Here is an 18,452-nt window from a genome sequence, read left to right as displayed (position 1 = left end):
CTTACCTGGCTGGAGCGTGAGTGTCCGGGAAGGATCTGATGATTTTGAATCCGGAGAGGGCACAGGAGACCCCAAAGCGTCATGGGCAGGTGAGATGCTGAGCGAGGGGCAGCGTTGAATGGAGGCGGGCCGAGGGGTCCCCGCCGGCTTGCTGTATGGATCCCAGGGAGAGGTAGGACGGGATGAAGGAGGGGAGAACATCTGGGGGGAGGACGGGTGCTGCTGGAGGGGGGAGGAGGAGGAGTGAGGGGAGCGGGGAGAATGCGGAAGCGGCGAGTAGCCAGAAGGCGGTGGCGCATGCGGCCTGAGGAAGACGTCATCGGCCAGCGGCGAGCCTTGAAGGAGGTTCTGTCTGGCGCATGCATCCGGCGAGGTGTCTGGCCGCTGATTGGCCGAGAGCTGCTGCTGCCGCTGCTCGCTTTTCACCTGCTCCAGCTTCTGAGTGGCTTCTATCTTGGCCAATTGCTTGCTCTTCTGCCGCATTTGCTGAGGACACAACACAGACCAGCGTGAGGGGAGGGGCCGCACGTCAGTGTTCAACATGCCAGCGACAGACCCCGCACACTCATTCCCATCCTCAAGTCAAGACCCCTAACTGCTTGAGTGTGCGCTTGTAATATTTAACATGACATCATTGAAGCAGGACGTGGCGCTCAAGACAATCCTGGCAGGTGAACTGTGCTTTCTTCAAGCCTTTCAAGTATCAAATGCATTGTTTTTGTGCATTTGAACATAATGGAACAATTTTTCTCTTCTTACCGGCTTACCATCTGTCTTTTACCTCTCCCTTTTCAATGACATATCAGAGACATTAGTAAAGGAGGCCGGAGCGACGCTCAACACTGTTCACAAGCATCATCATTAACATCATCATCTGCACCCGGTGGCATGCGGGCCCTGCGGTTACAATGGAAACAACAGAACCCTATCCCAACGTGCGCACAACGACACTCACCTGTCTCAACTTCCACTCCTGCTCCAGCTCCGACTCTCGGGGCTTGAGCGGGTCCCTTAGCGCCGAATCGGCGGCGTCCGGGCAAACGTCGTCATACGGTCCCTGAAGCGGCGGCTGACACGACTGCGTGTGCTTTGGCGGCTCGCCGTAGAGGTGGACCTTGCTAATGCGCTGAGCCGCGCGGTTGTCCCGCGCGCGTTGCTGCGAGACACAGAACCACATCACATCATCACGACTAACGGCATCAGCGACCACCACTGCCATCGTGACGACGCACTCACCACGTAAGGCGCTCGGTCCTGAGAGCTGGCCTTCCTCCACAATTTGGCGATCTGCTTCACTCTCGTCGACCACTCTGAAACAGACACGCAGGAGAACATCGCTCATCTGCGTGTGGCTGCAGCAAAGTGAATGCTAACCATGAAGTGCTGGCACCAACAATCTTCAAGAGGTTTGTGAGGATCGCACGCATGTCAACAATTCACACAAATACTAGAGGTGCACCGATCGAGATCAGTCCCAATTTCCTTAATTTTAATCCTTAATCTCATCTCCCGCCTCAAAGGTCTGAAAACGCAGCCACTGTCCTCTTTTGCTGAGATGATTATAATAGGTTTTTCATTTTTATTTGAAATAACTTTTTCTGGGCTGGCATTAGTCAGTGGTAGGGTGGTCGTCACCCAACCGTGAGGTTGTGGGTTCGATCCTCGGCCCTCGTGACCATGTTGAAGTGTCCTTGAGCATGTTATTGTGCGTGTGTGCATACCAGGGTACTGCTCCCTCAGCTGGGGGAAGTTGGTGTTGCAGTAGAGCACCGGCGCGACAGTAGCCTGCTCCCCGAGAGCCTCCTCCTTCTCCCACTTCATCATGCTCCTCTGAGCCGTCGACATGCCGTCGTGCTCGCCCTCTCCTGCCGCCTGATTGGTCGGGGGCGGGCAAGGGACGGCGACGCGGACGGGACCCCCCGGGATTGTGTCCATGTCGTCCAGACTGGGAGCGCGGCACGCCAGGCCATTCAGTAGAGCCAGACGAGGAAAGGCGCCCGCTCCTACTGAGAGACGTGCCACAGTCAACAATCTGCCCTTCCACTTATTGCGTGCATTCGTGCGTGCGTACCCGTGTGCGTTTTGCCGCCTGCAGCAGTCTGCGTGTTTTGGTTGTGTTGCTGGCTGCCATTTGGGCTGAGCACGGCGGTAAACAGGTCTTCCACGTCTTTTCCTTCCAGCTCTGCGCACATGCCAACAATGCAACAAGCGTGTATGAATTTGTGAATTGTTTGTGGGGAGCCGTAGCTGAGATGAGGTCCGAGGACTCCTACCTGGAATCTTGTACAATTTGCTGAGGAGGGCACCTGCAACTAAAAATGGCAAAAAGACAGTATGAGAAGGTAACGAGAAGTACAGAATGGAAGTCATGAGAGTGAATTGTACACATGAGAGGTGTCCTAAGGTCCACTTTTACGAGAAAATGCTGTAGCTTACAAAGCCAGAAAAAAAACATGAGGAGCTTGAACTCACCATCTGTCACCATCTTGTCCAGCTCAGGGTTTAAGATGGCGTCCAGGGGCTCTTCGTGCAACGCTTTCTGACCTTGTCCGCCGCCTCCCGTCACCTCAGAGGTCAGCAAGGGGTCATGGCTCACGGAGCTGATGTCTAGGCCAGCTGAGAGACAGGACACAAAGTGGTTAGGGGAGGGGGCATTAAGAGGAGGAGGAGGAGGAGGAGGAGGAGGAAGAAGACTGCTATTGAGGATCATTATGAAAGATCATCTAAGGTCCACCCTAAAGCCAAACACGGCGTTTGCGTGTTTTGTTAGTTTGCAGCCTAAATGAGCCGAGAGAGGAAAGCGGGCGGGGTGAGATGACGGACAGCAGCTGCGGCCACTGTACCTGAATGTCCGCCGGCCACAATGTGAGGATGAGTGGTGAGAACGTCACACAGATCCACCAGCGCCTCGTCCGACAACACTGCTCGCATACACACACACACACGCACAAGCAATGAGGTCACGGTGAGGTCATGGCGTCACCACAGCCGGCTGTATTGAGAATCTGTCCTGATCTACTTTTTAGGGCCGCAATAAATGATTACTTTAATAATCAATGATTCTGTTGATAGATCAGATTTTAAAAATGTTTTAATTTCCATCCCTTTATCCCAAAAAAAAGGAAACTGACATTCCAAATTAAAAGCAGATGTTTGCAAATGCTTTGCCATGAAGCCGAAAGACTTTCTTCTGCTGCTACCTCAGAAGTAGTAGCAGCAGAGGAAAGTCTTTTGGCTGAATGAAAGAATGTCTTGAATGAAAGCTTCCCAACGCAACCTCACGTGGCGTCACAATGACAAGTCATGGTGCCAGCAGGACTGCGGAGACAAATGAAAGATGACATGACAAAGGAAAACAATGGGGGGGGGGGGGGGGGGGGTTACTCACGGAGTCTTTCCTGCTTTGCGTTAATCAGCTTTTCCGAGGGGGAGGGGCCTTTGCAATCCATCGCTCCTGACTGGCTGATCCTTGCTGCCTCCGAGAGCATCCTCTGGTCCACTTGACGAATGCGATACAGAAGATCCCGACCGAAAAACGCTTCCTAGAAGAGAGAGGGGGGACAGCCAATTAGAATGCTGTGAATGCGCGTGTGTGCGCGTGTGTTACCTGTAGATAAGACGGGAAGGCCTCCTCCAGCTTGGTCTTCTTCTTTCTGTATCTCTTCTTCACTTTGTCCACAGTCTGCTCGGCTCCATCTATGAGCAAGAGGAATAATTAAGATGCTGATGTCGGCCAAGGAGTGCCCAATCTTTATTGAACATCACCTTCATCTCCCTGCAGCGTTTCGCTCGAATGTCTCCCACCGCATATTTTGAAGGCGCCGGCTCCCGTCTTCCCGCCTCGCTGCCTCACCATGAAGCCTCCGATACCTAGAGATGGACAGTTACCACCACCATGTGCAAAAGCACAGATCAATACAGTGTACATGGACACCTCATGTCAAGGGTTGGCCCGCTACTGCCATGTGACCGTGACCGTGTCCGCCATATTGGATGTGGCAGCCACATCCCAAAAAAAGGACAAACCAAATGCCGCTTATTTAGGAATGCTGTCTTGGTCTTCCTCACCTGGCCTGTACGGCTTCCTCTTCCTCTTTGCCATGTCTTTGCTGACATCATCCTCGGGTGCGGGCTCTCTCTCGGGGCTGGAGTCTGACTTGAGGTCACACTCCATGTGACCTACGCATGCAGACATGCACATTCATATAAACACATTTAAACAAGGTTTTTTGTGTGCTTGTGTATATGTAACCTGTATCTGGGTGGGGAGGGGTCTGCAGGACGGACACACTGTTCTGGTTAATGATCCTCAACTTCAGTTTGGGTTTGCACCTGATACACAGAAAACAGACGGTCAGAACTTTCTCTGCATCTCACTTGACAAAATCCAATGTGAAAATCTCTTGGTAGAATTGTAGTCAGGATGGAGTGAACGAGTCCATTATGTACTAATTTATTAAGGAACCATCTAAGTCCACTAAAGAGAACTCAATTTACAGTAATTAGAGAGTAGAATGAACTTTTTAACTTCCGACATTTCTCTTTTCATTTCCATGTGATGTCACTCATCATTTTGCTCACCTGCGGTATCTGCGAGTCGAGGTCAGAGGTTCAACCAGCGACTGGAGCTGAGAGAGGCCCGACTCGGTCAGACATACGCCGTCCTGACTGTACGTCTTTGTGTCTGAACACACAAACACATTTCAGCTCAAACTGATCAATTGTTTTCTTGTCCTATCAGTTCAGGAGACGTCACCCAACGTCAGCCATTTTTGCATGATGAAGAGGAAAAAGAAGGAGGAGATGATGATGAGTTGACTGTCATTGGAACACACCTGCTTCGCGGCTCCTTGAGAGGATCTGAGCCAGGTCCAAATTGTCAGGCCTCCCTGCAACATTCACGCCATCCATCGTCACAACACAGCCAATCAAGCATGAGTGTGCGTGCGTGTGCATGCTTTACCGAATGGGATGCGACTGTGTGTTCTGCACAGTGAACAGTCGAAACCTTCATCAGCAGTGACCTCTACGTCATCTTCAGTGGTCAGACCCTCACAAGCTGCATGCACCCACCTACACATACACACATTAGGCACATATAACAGACATGCACAAGATGAAGCAAGTTTACATTCCCTTCCAGAAGATTGAGAATCCTCGATTGTAACAGACCACAAAAAAAAAAAAAAAGTGCACGTGTGTCTTACCGGTCACACTGTTGACACTGCAGAATGAGGTCGTCATGAGTGTAGGCTCTCTGACAGAGGGGGCAGCAGGTGAGACTGGCGCACGGACCGCAGTGGCTGTAGTTGCTTTGCCAATCGCAGTGCAGCCCGGGCGAGGCCGAGCCACATTGGACACACCACACACACCTGCAGAAGACACATGCCCACACACATCCAGACTTAGGCCTCGTTCACACTGGCCACCTGCGATGTCTTGTGAAATAAGTATTTTCAAGGCTGAGGTGGCGGAGAGTGTTTTTTGGTGAGAAAAAAGCTCAACAATAAAACGTATGTGAATACTTGAAATGGTGTGTTTAGCACCCACCATTTGCATTTCCAGGCTCCCTTGGGGACGGTGTGTAGGGGCGGGTCCAGGCAGTACGTGTGATAGCTGATGTCACAGTCGTCGCACAACAACAGACGCCCGGGGTCAGTGGCCTCACCGCACGCCTCGCACACCGTACATTCCAGACAGCGCCACCCTTTGGTCAGGATGACCCGAGTGACCTGCACAAAGTGAACGCAATTAAGAGACACAGCTTGGCCAAAGAGCACAAGGAGGATCGGGATGGATAGCTACCTTGACGTTGACGCAGTACGGGTGGTAGCACTGGCCGCACTGAGAACACGCCAGCAGTCGACCTTCTGCTCCCTGACCGAAGCTGCCGCACACCACGCACATGTCCTACACAATGATAACAAGGGGCAAGGTTACTTTCCAGGTGAGCGGCGTGGCATTCGCCTTCATTCTCTTGTCACCAACCTGTCTGAGTGTGAAGACGTCGGATGTGGAGAACATGACCACCGTGTTGTGCATGGAGTTCTCCTCCTCTTCCTTGGGCGGGACTGACTCCACAATTCCGTACTGCAATGACAGCGTGTAGAGCACAGTCATTACGCCTGTCCCCTCACTCGTGTCATCTTTTACAGCTGGGATGTCACTTATTTGATGTGAACTCATTTTTATCATGGGCCAGCGTAAATTGATGGTTTTCCTCCGCGGCCCATTATGACTGAAATTGATGGATGACTCGTTTTGAAATCAGAAGCCAGTAAAAAAAAAAAATGCTTGTTCAAATGAAAAAAAAAAAAAAAGATAAAAGTGGCTATTCATATTCTTCTTTTTTTTTTTTTTCATCTAACACGAAAATTGGAAAAAAAGATCCGGCATCACCAAGCAGCCAACAGGACCGGTAAACAAAATAAAATAAATAATAATAATAAATTAAGGGGCTTAAATCAGAGGCTGTCTTTGCTTCACTTTTGAGACTCTTGTGATTAGGGGCTGTACAAACAAACGTGTGTAGGCTCTTACCGCAGGCGACACAGACAAGAAGTCCTGAGTCTTAATTCGACTCCTTCCTCGTCCCCCTCTTCCTCCTCCAACACCTCCTCCTCCTCTGGACCTCCTCCTCCCAGAAAAGCCAGAGCCACGACCCTGACAAACCACACCGCAGGACCATGAGACCGATACAAACGTTTGTCCATTACGTCTGTAGCGAGACTTGTCGTGAGTTAGGCTGCGCTTGTTTTCCACCCGCTTACGGGCCAGGCGGCAGGCGGGTGGGTTAGCATGAGGTCAGTTAGTTGAGGCATAAAAGTCAATAAGGGTTAGATAGCGCTTCTTTACCACTCTCATGCTCCAGAGGGGCGAGTCGGCTTGACGGGACTTAGGGCTGTCCCGGTCCCCCTCTCCCATGGAGTCCTGGGAGGACGAGGGAGGGCTCACCGCCCTCGCATTACTCCACCACGAACCCTGAGGTAGGGAGGAAGACGAGGGGGACGGCGGAGAAAAAGAGGCAGACCAGAGTGAAGAGAACAGAAAAACAAGTTGGAGAAAGAGGGAGGGGACAAAATGCAGGAGCATGAACGCGACGGCCACAAAAAAAAAACTATCAAAAAGATGGTGTTACTATGACAACAGCATGCACGCAAGCAGTCAGGGAGCATGAGTACAATACTGCTGTGCACGCGGCACGCTCAAGAGGTCACGCACCTGCCTGGCCCGGGCCCTGCCGGGGGAGAACTTCCGCTTGGAGATGGCGGGCTTGCCCATGCCGATTTTACGGGTGAGCGGGATTACCGTGGACGTGCACGGAGGCGTCTATGACCCGAGTGGCCAAAATGGGGATGAAGAAAATGGCAACATGGAACTTTTGTAACTCCAAAGACGAAACAAGTATGACATCTAACTTTATCTGTCACAAAATGGCTAAGCTAAGCTGAAATGGTTCAGTCCTACCTTGCAAAGGGGCGGCGACTCCCTGTACGGTGGACTGAAGCTGAGGAGGGGCGAAGGAGGGGACAGGGGCGGCGGGGTGAGGGGGACCCTGACGGGCGAGGTCTCAGGCGAGGCCTCTGTGGAGAAAGGGGACTGCCTGAGGCGGATGGACAGCTCGTCCGATGGAGGCAACGAGCGAGGAGGAGGCCTGAGACTCCGCGTGTTGAGGGGGGGAGGGCTGAGGGAGGACGGGCGGCAGGGGGAGGCGCTAGGAGATGACGAGCTCATCAGCTTCATCACCTCCACGTCAAAAGATGCTTCCGGCTCTCCCTCCCCGTCGCTGCTACTCTCCCTCGCCTCCTCATGACTGGGCCTGAATGCAACCACGTCAGGGGTCGACTCTGGTGAGCCGGCGTGGGATTGGGCAACATCTTTGGTGGCTTCTGGCGAGTTCTGGGAGCATGATGAGTCTTCTTGTGGCCATTCTGAGGGAGCGTCGGCCGGCACGTTGAGGGGGGACACTTCCGAGGAGACGTCGCCATGTTGAAGGGCGGCTGGTGATGGCAAAGGGGAACCACTAGGTGAGGGTGAGGAGGGTGAGGGAAGGCCAGAGAAGGGGGATGCTGCAGCAGGCTGGCCAGCTGATGGATGGACTCCTAGGGAGACACAGAACATCATCATAATCATCATCATCATCAACGGGCATTCTAACTCACTGCCTGTTTCATACCTGACGGGAAACATCTTGAACGCTCCTCCTGGTGCTGCTCCCTATTTTCTAGCATCTGCTCCTCATTCTCGTCCTGGTTCTGCTCCTTAACTTCCTCCCGGTTTTGCAACTCCTCCTGGCACTGTTCCATATTCTCCTCTTGCATCGGCTGCTTAATTTCCTCCTGGTGCCGATCCACATTCTCTTCCTGGTTCGACACTTCTCCTGCCTTCTCAGGGAGGTACTGGTGCAAATGGGGACATACCCCCTGGTCTGTGGTGACAACTGTCAAAAGAATATGCAAAAGTTAACGCACATCTGAAAGTTGAAAGAATGTCGAGTGCTCATTCTACTTACTGGAAGCGGACTCCTCCTCAGACAGGACAGCAGAAGTGTGACCGCCAGAACATGGGCCGGTTTCTAACTGAATACAAGTCTGAACAGCCGAACCCTTACTGGTCTCCGGCTTGTCAACACTTAGTGCAATCTGTGCATTGTCCAACTGCAAGGGACTCATGAGCTGATTCCAGTTTTCTGTTCTATGTCTCGTTTCATGCATGTCAGTGTGTTCCTGAGTGGGACTGCTGGCTGGTCTGTCATTCAGGGGGCTTGATGGTGCTGGAAACTGTCTCAGGTAAGTTGTCCTAGCCTGGCTAGCAGCAAACGAGTCACCAGGTAGGCAACTTGGAGATTTTGTTTTGGTCTTCCATGAAGGGTCCGAAGTCAAATCTGCAGCAGAATCAAGATGGAATGAATTCTGTTCTCGGGAAGCGGCCTGTGCATCTGCTTCAGGGCTTGAATGTATGCTACCTGCGGGGCTACTGGGAGCAGCAGCCTGTGATGGTGTCGGGCTACACCTTTGGTTGCTGAAGGAGAGACTCGACTCCAAGACAATTTTGCTCAAAGTTTGACTATCAGAGCTGTCATCAACAGGTCTACAGTGTGTCGGACTAGTTCTAGTTGAATGGGAAGGCTTCGTCTCTGAGGGACTGCTGCACGCCGGGACGGTTAAGGGACTGGATCGGCCAGACTGTGGGAGCTGAGGAGATTCCGGATCATGCACGCGGTCAGCTGGGCTGCAGTCACCCACAGAAGCAGGACCGGTTTCAAACTCTGATGATGAGTTGGCGGGTGACAGGGAAGTGCGGTCTGTTGGCATCACTGGGCTACCTGGTCGGCTTGAAGGACTGGTCCTGGCTGGTAATTGTTTAACAGTGGCAGGGTCAGTCACCTCGGTCATTAAGTCCCACGAGGCCTGAAGTGAGTTGGCAGGACTAGCACCACTGGCTCTAGTATGGATATGTACTGGCCTAGCCTGCTGTTCCGTAGGCTTCAAACCTTGTGTCGTGCAGTCAAGAGAATCACTGTGATGACAAGGAACATCCTCCGCAGTCTCAACATCAGAAGACATGTGAGAGAGGCTACTGTGGTCCACTGAAGTGCTTTGGTGAACAAGGCTTTCTGGTGCGGGCGACGGCAGATCACGAAGGGGACTTGACGGCGAATGGGAAAGTGTTGGGGGTGCGGGCATGACAGTGGCAGAGCTACAAACAACAGATTCAAGTGCTTGTACATCCACACTTCGATTATGTGGGATGTCTACAGGCTCAAGGTCTGTGCCGACACCTTGAGAGGACGCCATTGTGACGGTTGGTTGTGCAACAGACAGTTGCAAAGGCCTGGCAGGTTGCGGAGAGGACATCCGTGCTGGACTAACAGGTTCTGACAGACTACGCGGGGTGGAGCTAAGAAGGGGGGTTCTTGATGGGCTACAGGGTGCTGAACGAGGCCTGTATGCAGAAGGTTTGCTGCCTGGTGAGAGACCCTGATTAAGTTTGCAAGCGATGAAATGAGAAGAATTGTTCTCCTGCTCCGGCGCCGTTTCAACATCCCGTGGAGGAGTCTTTCGAGGTGATGTTCCAACTTGCGTAGGACAATGTGGCTCAGGAATGCATCTTCCTGGATGGCTTTGGAGCAGTGGCGATTCATCAGTGGGATCATGTGATATAATCAGTTGGGAGCCATCCTCTTGCACATGACCTTCTGGAGAGATGGCTCCAGATTTCGCTTCATCATCATCCAACCTCCATGGATTAAGCTCAGACATCGAACTATCCTGCACAGGACTTTTTGGAGATGCTCTGGTTGCAAGCTTTCCCCTGATTGAATCTATGGAAGGGCTGGCTGGAGGACTAAGTTGAGCAGGTGTGGAGGTCAAAAGGACAGCGCTTTGCTGCATGTCCTTAATAACCGAAGGCAATGGAGGGGGTGTTGAACACAAGTGAGGTACTGGAGACCTGCCATGGATTTCCTTACATTCCCAAGGAACATGATTGACTTGTGGGTCTTCCTTGTCTTGGATTGGGCGAAGCTGAGACACAGCAGGACTTTTGTGGCACTCTGTAGTCTCAAAGCAGGACAGGTGGCTTGTTACAAGCTCAGCTGGACACGAGGAAGGCTGCAGTGTACTTTGTTGGAGATCTGCTCCACAAGGATATGAAGGTGCAGTGAGTTTTTGGGGTTCTTCAGTACTTTTTTCAACCAATAGAGGCGCAAGCTCTAATGACTTTGCGGCTTTTGAGGGCAAGGACACTGGACTTTCATGGGATTCTGCAGGGAATGAGGGAGAGGGTCCTGGACTTAGCTGTAGCTCTGCGGGAATCGCTGAAGAAGATACTGGACTTGTGTTTGCGATATCAGAAGATGTGACTGGACTTTGATGGAGCAGTGTGACATTAGAAGTGGATGGTGTTGGACTTCGTTGGAGCTCTGTAACATGAGGAGATGTTACTGGACTTTGGTAGAGCTCTGTGATTTCAGAAGGAGATGGAACTGGACTTTTATTGAGCTCTGTGATGTTAGGAGTTGGGACTGGACTTTGATGGAGCTCTTCGACGTTAGGAGGGGATGTTGCTGGACTTTGATGGAGCTCTTCGACGTTAGTAGGGGATGTTGCTGGACTTTGATGGAGCTTTGTGATTTCAGAAGGAGATGGGACTGGACTTAGATGGAGCTCTGTGATTTCAGAAGGAGATGGGACTGGACTTTTATGGAGCTCTGTGATTTCAGAAGGAGATGGGACTGGACTTTTATGGAGCTCTGTGATTTCAGAAGGAGATGGGACTGGACTTTTATGGAGCTCTGTGATTTCAGAAGGAGATGGGACTGGACTTTTATGGAGCTCTGTGATTTCAGAAGGAGATGGGACTGGACTTTTATGGAGCTCTGTGATTTCAGAAGGAGATGGGACTGGACTTTTGTGGAGCTCTGTGATGTTAGAAGGAGATGGGACTGGACTTTTGTGGAGCTCTGTGATGTTAGAAGGAGATGGGACTGGACTTTGATGGAGCTCCTTCATAGAAGGAGATGGCAATGGACTCTGGTGGAGCATGGTGACATTGGAAGATATTGGTTTTGGACTTAGTTGGAGGTCTTGGATGTTAGAAGGTGATAGTGTTGGACTGTTTGGGATTTCTGTGACAGTGGAAAAAGATTGTGTTGGACTGTGCTGGCTCTCCGAAATGTTCGAATGAGACAGGACCGGACTTTGATGGAGCTCTGTGACATTGGAAGAGGTGACTTGATTTTGCTGAAACTCTGTGGGCTTTGATGGAGATGGAATTGGACTTTGCTGAAGCTCTGTGATTTTCGAAGGAGATGGTGATGGACACTGAGACATCTCTGTGATGTCAGAAGGAGATGGGACTGGACTTCGCTGGAGCTCGTTGGTGTTAGAAGGAGAAGGGATTGGACTTTGCCGGGGCTGTGTGACATTACAAAATGGGACTAGAGTTGGATGGAGATCTGTTGTGTTAGGAGATGGCATTGGAATTGAGGATGAAGGAGATGGTGTTGGACTTTGCGGGATCTCTGTGATGTTAGGAAATGGGACAGGACTTGAATGGAGAGCTGTGACATTAGAAGGAGATTGGGCTGGACTTAGATGGAGATCCGTTGTGTTAGGAGATGATACTGGACTTTGTGGGAACTCTGTAGGCTTCGATGGAGATGAGACTGGAATTAGATGGAGATCTGTGACACTAGATGGAAAAGGTGTTTGACTTTTCTTGAACTCTATGATGTTAGGAGTTGGGAGCGCACTTTGCTGCAGCTCTGTCTCATCAGATGGAGTTTGGACTGGACTTGTATAGAGATCCTTAGCATCAGAAGGAGATGGGACTGGACTTTGCTGCATCTGTGTGGACTTCGATGAAGATGGGACTGGACTTAGATGAAGCTCTGTGACATCAGGAGATGGTGTTCGACTTTGGTGGACCTCTGTAACTTTGGGACAAGGGAGTGGACTCTGTTGTAGTTCAGTGTTATTAGACAGAGATGGGACTGGACTTTGCTGGAAGTCTGTTGGCTCTGATGAAGATGGGACTGGACTTGGATGAAGCTCTGTGACATTAGAAGGAGATGGGGTTGGACTTGCATGAGGTTCTGTCGCGTTCGAAGGAGATGGGATTGGACTTTGCTGGTGATCTGTTTTATTTGAAGGAGATGGGACAGGACCTTTCTGGAATTCTGTGGTGTTGGAAGGGGATGAAACGGGACTTAGTCGGAGCTCTGTGGGATGAGAGTTCAAAGGTTGGAAGTCCACGTGCTCAGATGGATATTGTGGTGGACTTTCACCGAGTTGTGTTGGATTAAAGGAAGATGCTGCTAAACTTTTCTGTGGCGAAGAAGAAGGACTTTGATGAAGCTCTGTGTGGTTCAAAGATGGCGTTGGACTACGCCGCAACACTGTAAGGTTTTCAGGTGATGCCAATGGACATTGTCTCAACAATGTGGAGTTAGAGGAAGATTGTTCTGGACTTTGCTGGAGGTCTGTTGAGTTACATGGAGATTGTGTTGGACTCAGTCGCAGCTCTGTGGTGTGAGAAGGAGATGATGATGACTCAGGACTTTGCTGAAGTTCTGTGGGGTCAGAGGGAGACAGTACTAGACTTAGTCTTAGTTCTGTGTGGTCAGGAGGAGTATGTTCTGGACTTAATATTTGCTGTGGCTCTGTAACATGAGAGGGAGATGACTGTGGACTTGGGTTGAGCTCTGTGGGGCTAGCCGGTGAAGATGTTGGACTTTGCTGGATCTCTGAAGGGTCGGAGGGAGACAGGACAAGACTTAGTTTTTGCTCGTTGGAGTTAGAAGGGGATGATGTTGGACTTTCATGGAGCTCTGTTGGGTCATCCAGAGACAGGACTAGATTTAGTCTCTGCTGTGTGGGACTAGAACTAGATGGAGTCGGACTTCGCTGGAACTCTGTGGAATGGGATGGAGAAGGTACTGGATTTTCATGCAACAGTCTTGTACCCTCAGTTGGAGTCTGAGCCTGCTCTGAACATGCGAGCTGGACTGGGCTGTGAGCAGTAGTACTAATAGGAAGAACCTCAGTAGGACTTTCAACATCTGGCGCGTGTGTGGGGGTGAGCTGGACGTCTCGGGCAGGACTGTGTATGATTACTGCTAGTGCTGTTGGTAGCTCCGCCCTCTGATGCTGACAGGCGGAGCAAACGTAGCTTTTGCTGTCACACTTAGTTGCGTTGACACCTCCCTCGATGGAAACGCACTGGGTGTGAACACACCTACAACACAATGCACAAATGCGCACATCAGGAAAACTTTAACTGAAACAAATTTTCATGGATGGAATAAAAACAAAAGTGCTTTTTAAAAAATAAAATAAAAATGAAAACAAACTACAGCTTACATTTAGACAACTAACTAAAACTAAGAAATACTCTAGCAAAAATATATTTTGTTTTTGTATTTGCTAAATTAATATACATGAGCTTTTGGCGTTCATTTTAAACGTATTTATTTTTGGTATTATTGGTATCTCAAACAATCGTTTGAGAAGTTTACTTTATTATACAATACTTGACAATACTAAATGAAAATGAAATGGAAAAAAAATACTCAAGTGAACTTTTTCTTATCTTGCCCTCAACAAATACTTCATATAAAAAACTAAAACAAGTACTAAAACTACTAAAAAATTATATTCAAAATACTTTATTAATTTGAAAATCAATTATCTGTTCTGTTATAAATTAATTGTTGCAGCTATAGTTTATACTTATGTATAAAAGCCAAAAGATGGAAGCAAAGCATATTCTTAGACAAGATTATGGTCTGACTAAAATGAAGTTCCTGCCCTCACATTAAACAAGATGCCACAGAATGGCGCCTATGCACTATTTTTAGACACGTCTTTGACCTGAGCACAAAAGTGGCATATAGCAAAAGATGGAACACCATATACGCATCAACTCTTATCGCATATTACCTGTAGCAGCAGACGCACGTCACATAGTCCTGCAGTGAGTACAAATCGGGGGTGTGGCCACACACGGCACAAGGCAGAGCTGGGTCACATGACACACAAAGGAAGGGGTGATTGGCCCAGTGACCCGACGACCTCACACCACAGCGGAGGCACACCCTACAATTCTGGAAGAAGAACACGCACCAACATTACACCACTTGACCAAAGTGTGTGTGTGTGTGTGTGTGTGTTTGTGTAGGCGCGTGTGTATCACCTGGCAGGTCCATTTACTGTCAGGTGTGTGATCCAGTGGAGGAGTCAGACAGTGCGCATGGTAAGATTTATCGCAGCGAGCGCACACCAGCAACACAGACGTGTCGTTCTCTCGCAGCCTAAAGGAGACGGCAGCACATGCATGACATCACTGCAGCGGTGTGTGCGTGCGTGTGCACATGTGTTACCTGCAGCTCTGACACACTCGACATGGAGCGCATTGCCAGCCAGCCCGGATGAGGGGGGAGGGATTCAGAGGCGGGGCCAAGCATGTAGCGTGGTATTGGCTGCCACAGCAACAGCACATCAACAGACTGCTGACGTCGTCGCCACGTGAACACGATACGCATGACCGAGACGCTGAAAACCAAAGAATGATTTAAAAAAAAAAAAACTGGCACACCACTTGTCAAATCACGTAGATCAAGTTGAAGTCAGGTGGAATAAATATGGCGACCTGAAGTGATGTACGTATGTATGATGCGTGTGTAGCGTGTGTACCCGTGTGAGCGTGTCTGGTGCACAGCGTGTGTCTCTGCTCCCAGTCCTGATGAGCGCCCGCAGCAGCAGCACATGGGAAGTGGTAGTTCCGCCCACAGCCCGTCTCTCGGCAACACAGCGACGCGCCGAGACCGCCGCAGAACACACACACCTGGACGGGAGAAACGCGGGAGGCTGAAACACACTTGCAGTTGCTGCAGCAAAATATAGTTTCCTACAGTAAATATTTTTGTCCCAATATTTAAAAATACCTGAAACCTTAAACTTTCACATTTCTTTGTTTTAATGTCGAACAAAAACAAAAGGTTGAGAAGGTTCCCAGGGTCAGTAGCATCTCTTATAAAGTTAACTGAAAATTTCAATAAATAGCTCCCTGAGATTAAAATGGTTTTGGATTTACCTTATATTGACCGTCAGATTTTTTTTTTTTTTTAAAGGCGTCAAAATGCCCAATACCGGCGCCAATATCACTAGTTGAATATTGTGGCGATATTCATAATTATTTTTTTTTGCTTCCATGTCAACTTTTTAAAGAGATAGTTTTATTAAAAAGGAATACTTTACTTATTTATTTTTTGTATTATTGTGTTTTATGTTTAATTTGTATTCATGTACAGTACTTTGTTTGGACTGTATAGATTTTTTTTCCTTCGTCAACTGACCTGTGTGCTTCCTGAGTCGATGGCTTTGTCCACGTAGAGTAGCGATTGGCCCTCGCCGCGACACACGCCCTCAGACCAGGACGCACACTGAAGGTGAGCGCAGCACTGACCTACAAACACACGCAGATTTTTATTTTTTTTTTACCTCACCTTCCAAGTGTGTGTGTCAAGGCACAAGTGACAGCACACGCGTGTGCGTGTAAGCTACCTGTGGGGTCAAACAGTGATTGGACGTCGATGTCGAGCGGAAGTCCGATGGCTCCGAGCTGCTCCACCAACTGGAAGGAAGACTCGTCGTCTGCAAAACAAGAAAATGTTGCTCACACTGCAACGCTGTGTCACATTACAAATCATGGGAAGCATTACTCACCACTCTGTGCTGGACTGCTGCTGTTCCTACACACACACAAACACACAGAGAGATCAGTGATAACTTATTATTGTGACTGCTAGTTGAATTCACACGAAGAAAAGCAGGGTTTAATAAACCTTATGACCCACCAGAATAATTAGAACTAAAAGATTTTCTTTTGCGTTGTTATTTTGACTCACGTGTGCACGGCCTGGCCGCGTGGGTAGCAGTGGTCGTGACAATCGCCGTCGCGGTCTGAGGAGGTTCTGCGGCTGAGGACGTGAAGCGGGATGTAGCCCGGCGTGGGTCCGAACACCACCAGCGGGCCTTGGCCCAGAGGGGGCCGCTCGCCGCGGTAACAAAAGGCACACTGCTGCAGGCTGGCGAAACCACACGAGGACTGTCAGGACCGTTGCCGTGGAAACGCGCCAACACGCAGGCACTCACCGTCTTTCGGTGTGTCCCAGGCTGGGCGTGGGGGAGCCGGAGTCTTCCGACATGGAGCGCCGTAAAAGCGGCGACAGCGCGTCGTCGTCTTCCAGGCGCAGGTGGGGAGACCGCTCGGGGCTGGAGGCCGGGCTGGCTCCACCCATCTCCGCCTCGGCAGGTGCGGCGCTCGGGATGGGGCTTTGCGGAGGAGGTGACGGGGCAATGGGACTTGTTTGCGGCGGCTCCTCCTCTGACGGGGCAATGGGACTTGTTTGCGGCGGCTCCTCCTCCGAGATTGATGGCGGGGGCGGAGCTAAAGAAATGGTGGGTTCATTGGGAGGGGCTTCAGGGATGGCGGGGGTGGGGTCAGTGTTGGATCGCCTCCTGGAGGCGGAGCCACGGCGTCCAGTTGTCACCGCTGCTGACAAACAAATGAAAATCATCATCATCTCATCACAATTGTATAACGGCCCCACTTTGACCACCTCAATTTGAACCAAGAAAAGCTCTAATGACCCTCCTCATGCTCACCTGCCATCTTGTCAAGAGGCGGCGTTTTCGCCATCGTATCCACGTCCTCTTCATCTTCCACTTGGGCTTGGCCTCGACTCCTCCCCCTGCAGCCACACATACACGCACACAAAAGCGTGTGAAAATGTCAAAGCACGCAGCCAAAGTCAAGGCCTGGGAACCAGAGCCAGATCAGGTCTGTGGCAATGTAATGTCGCCAACTAAAGTACTGCATATAACTGCTTATTCAAGAATTTTTTGTTGTTTAAACTTTTTGATTTTTTTATTATCATTATAATGGCCGTTTATTAAACACAGATTTTCCGTTATTTGCGTGGGTCCTCTGTATACATGATAACAAAATGATTACACCATTACAACGGCCATCTGAGGAAAAGCACAACAACTGACATTTGACACAGTGTAAACACACACACACGTGACAAGTAAAAATGTGGCCAATGATGATTTGACTATTGATCCCACCCGGCTTGGCTCATCACACTTACTTCTTCCTGGATTTGGGAGTAGGGGGGGGAGGCGGAGGAGGAGGGGGAGGCGCAGCGCGGCCACCTACGCCATCTTTGCGAGGTCGCCCGCGAGGCCGCTTCTCCGATGCGGCAGCTTTGCGTCCGGCCCGAGTGACAGGAGGTGGCGCTCTTCTGTCCTCTGAGGGCATTCTGCATCAAAACATAAAAGACAACGTTAACACCTGCTTGATGAGGTCACTTCCTGGACATCTTGGGTATATACAAACATTAAGTTTCAAGTCTGTCATGTGGGTGTGTGGGTGTGTGTGCGTGTGTTATGTGCCCCAAAGAAGAAGAAAACATTTTGTCTATAAAATTGTTACTCAGTATAACACTGTAACTTTATTAACAATAATAAGCACAGGCGCCCCACAGGGCTGCGTCAGCTCCCCGGTCCTCTTCACATTGTACACAAATGATTGTGTGACATCACACCCTGAGAACTTTATCATTAAGTTCTCTGATGACACAGCTATCGTCAGCTTGCTGCAGGCCGGCGGTAGCCCACTGGACTATTTCTCAGAAATAGAGAAATTTGTCCGGTGGTGTGACCGGAATCATCTTGTGCTCAATGTGGGGAAGACAGAGGCGGTGATATTTGATCCAAAAACTGTTGGTGACCACAGGCCAGTCGTCATTAAAGGCAATCACATCAGCCAGGTGGGTTCATACAGGTATCTGGGGGTCCACATTGACAACACACTCAGCTGGAGGGTACACGTTGGAAGTCTCTGCTCCAAACTCCAACAGCGTCTCTATTTCTTACGCAGAC

General features: G+C 50.1%; 1 protein-coding gene across 1 annotated transcript in view; it reads right to left on the bottom strand.

Moving 5' to 3' along the window:
- The window catches only part of LOC144040408 (histone-lysine N-methyltransferase 2C-like), a 36,845-nt gene that overhangs the window by 16,854 nt on the left and 1,539 nt on the right, over positions 1-18,452 (bottom strand). The window contains exons 2-38 of the mRNA XM_077554574.1: positions 17,660-17,830; positions 17,172-17,257; positions 16,659-17,061; positions 16,412-16,591; positions 16,230-16,255; positions 16,068-16,157; positions 15,860-15,969; positions 15,198-15,348; positions 14,885-15,056; positions 14,698-14,815; positions 14,445-14,608; positions 8,513-13,740; positions 8,177-8,440; positions 7,468-8,102; positions 7,222-7,329; positions 6,856-6,981; positions 6,541-6,663; positions 5,989-6,090; positions 5,806-5,910; positions 5,551-5,732; positions 5,208-5,372; positions 4,964-5,073; positions 4,836-4,889; positions 4,582-4,684; positions 4,253-4,332; positions 4,069-4,179; positions 3,766-3,870; positions 3,608-3,696; positions 3,389-3,542; positions 2,844-2,921; positions 2,473-2,616; positions 2,274-2,312; positions 2,072-2,182; positions 1,722-2,006; positions 1,237-1,310; positions 956-1,156; positions 6-486 (exon numbers count right to left, since the gene is read on the bottom strand). Of these exons, the coding sequence (XP_077410700.1) occupies positions 6-486; positions 956-1,156; positions 1,237-1,310; positions 1,722-2,006; positions 2,072-2,182; positions 2,274-2,312; positions 2,473-2,616; positions 2,844-2,921; positions 3,389-3,542; positions 3,608-3,696; positions 3,766-3,870; positions 4,069-4,179; positions 4,253-4,332; positions 4,582-4,684; positions 4,836-4,889; positions 4,964-5,073; positions 5,208-5,372; positions 5,551-5,732; positions 5,806-5,910; positions 5,989-6,090; positions 6,541-6,663; positions 6,856-6,981; positions 7,222-7,329; positions 7,468-8,102; positions 8,177-8,440; positions 8,513-13,740; positions 14,445-14,608; positions 14,698-14,815; positions 14,885-15,056; positions 15,198-15,348; positions 15,860-15,969; positions 16,068-16,157; positions 16,230-16,255; positions 16,412-16,591; positions 16,659-17,061; positions 17,172-17,257; positions 17,660-17,829 (10,927 nt within the window). The 5' untranslated portion in view covers position 17,830. The remainder of the gene's footprint in view (positions 1-5; positions 487-955; positions 1,157-1,236; positions 1,311-1,721; positions 2,007-2,071; positions 2,183-2,273; positions 2,313-2,472; positions 2,617-2,843; positions 2,922-3,388; positions 3,543-3,607; positions 3,697-3,765; positions 3,871-4,068; positions 4,180-4,252; positions 4,333-4,581; positions 4,685-4,835; positions 4,890-4,963; positions 5,074-5,207; positions 5,373-5,550; positions 5,733-5,805; positions 5,911-5,988; positions 6,091-6,540; positions 6,664-6,855; positions 6,982-7,221; positions 7,330-7,467; positions 8,103-8,176; positions 8,441-8,512; positions 13,741-14,444; positions 14,609-14,697; positions 14,816-14,884; positions 15,057-15,197; positions 15,349-15,859; positions 15,970-16,067; positions 16,158-16,229; positions 16,256-16,411; positions 16,592-16,658; positions 17,062-17,171; positions 17,258-17,659; positions 17,831-18,452) is intronic.

Source organism: Vanacampus margaritifer, chromosome 20 (genome assembly GCF_051991255.1).
Source record: "Vanacampus margaritifer isolate UIUO_Vmar chromosome 20, RoL_Vmar_1.0, whole genome shotgun sequence".
NCBI lineage: Eukaryota > Metazoa > Chordata > Actinopteri > Syngnathiformes > Syngnathidae > Vanacampus > Vanacampus margaritifer.
The sequence above is the reverse complement of the archived record's forward strand: the minus strand, read 5'-3'. Positions and strand labels throughout refer to the sequence as shown.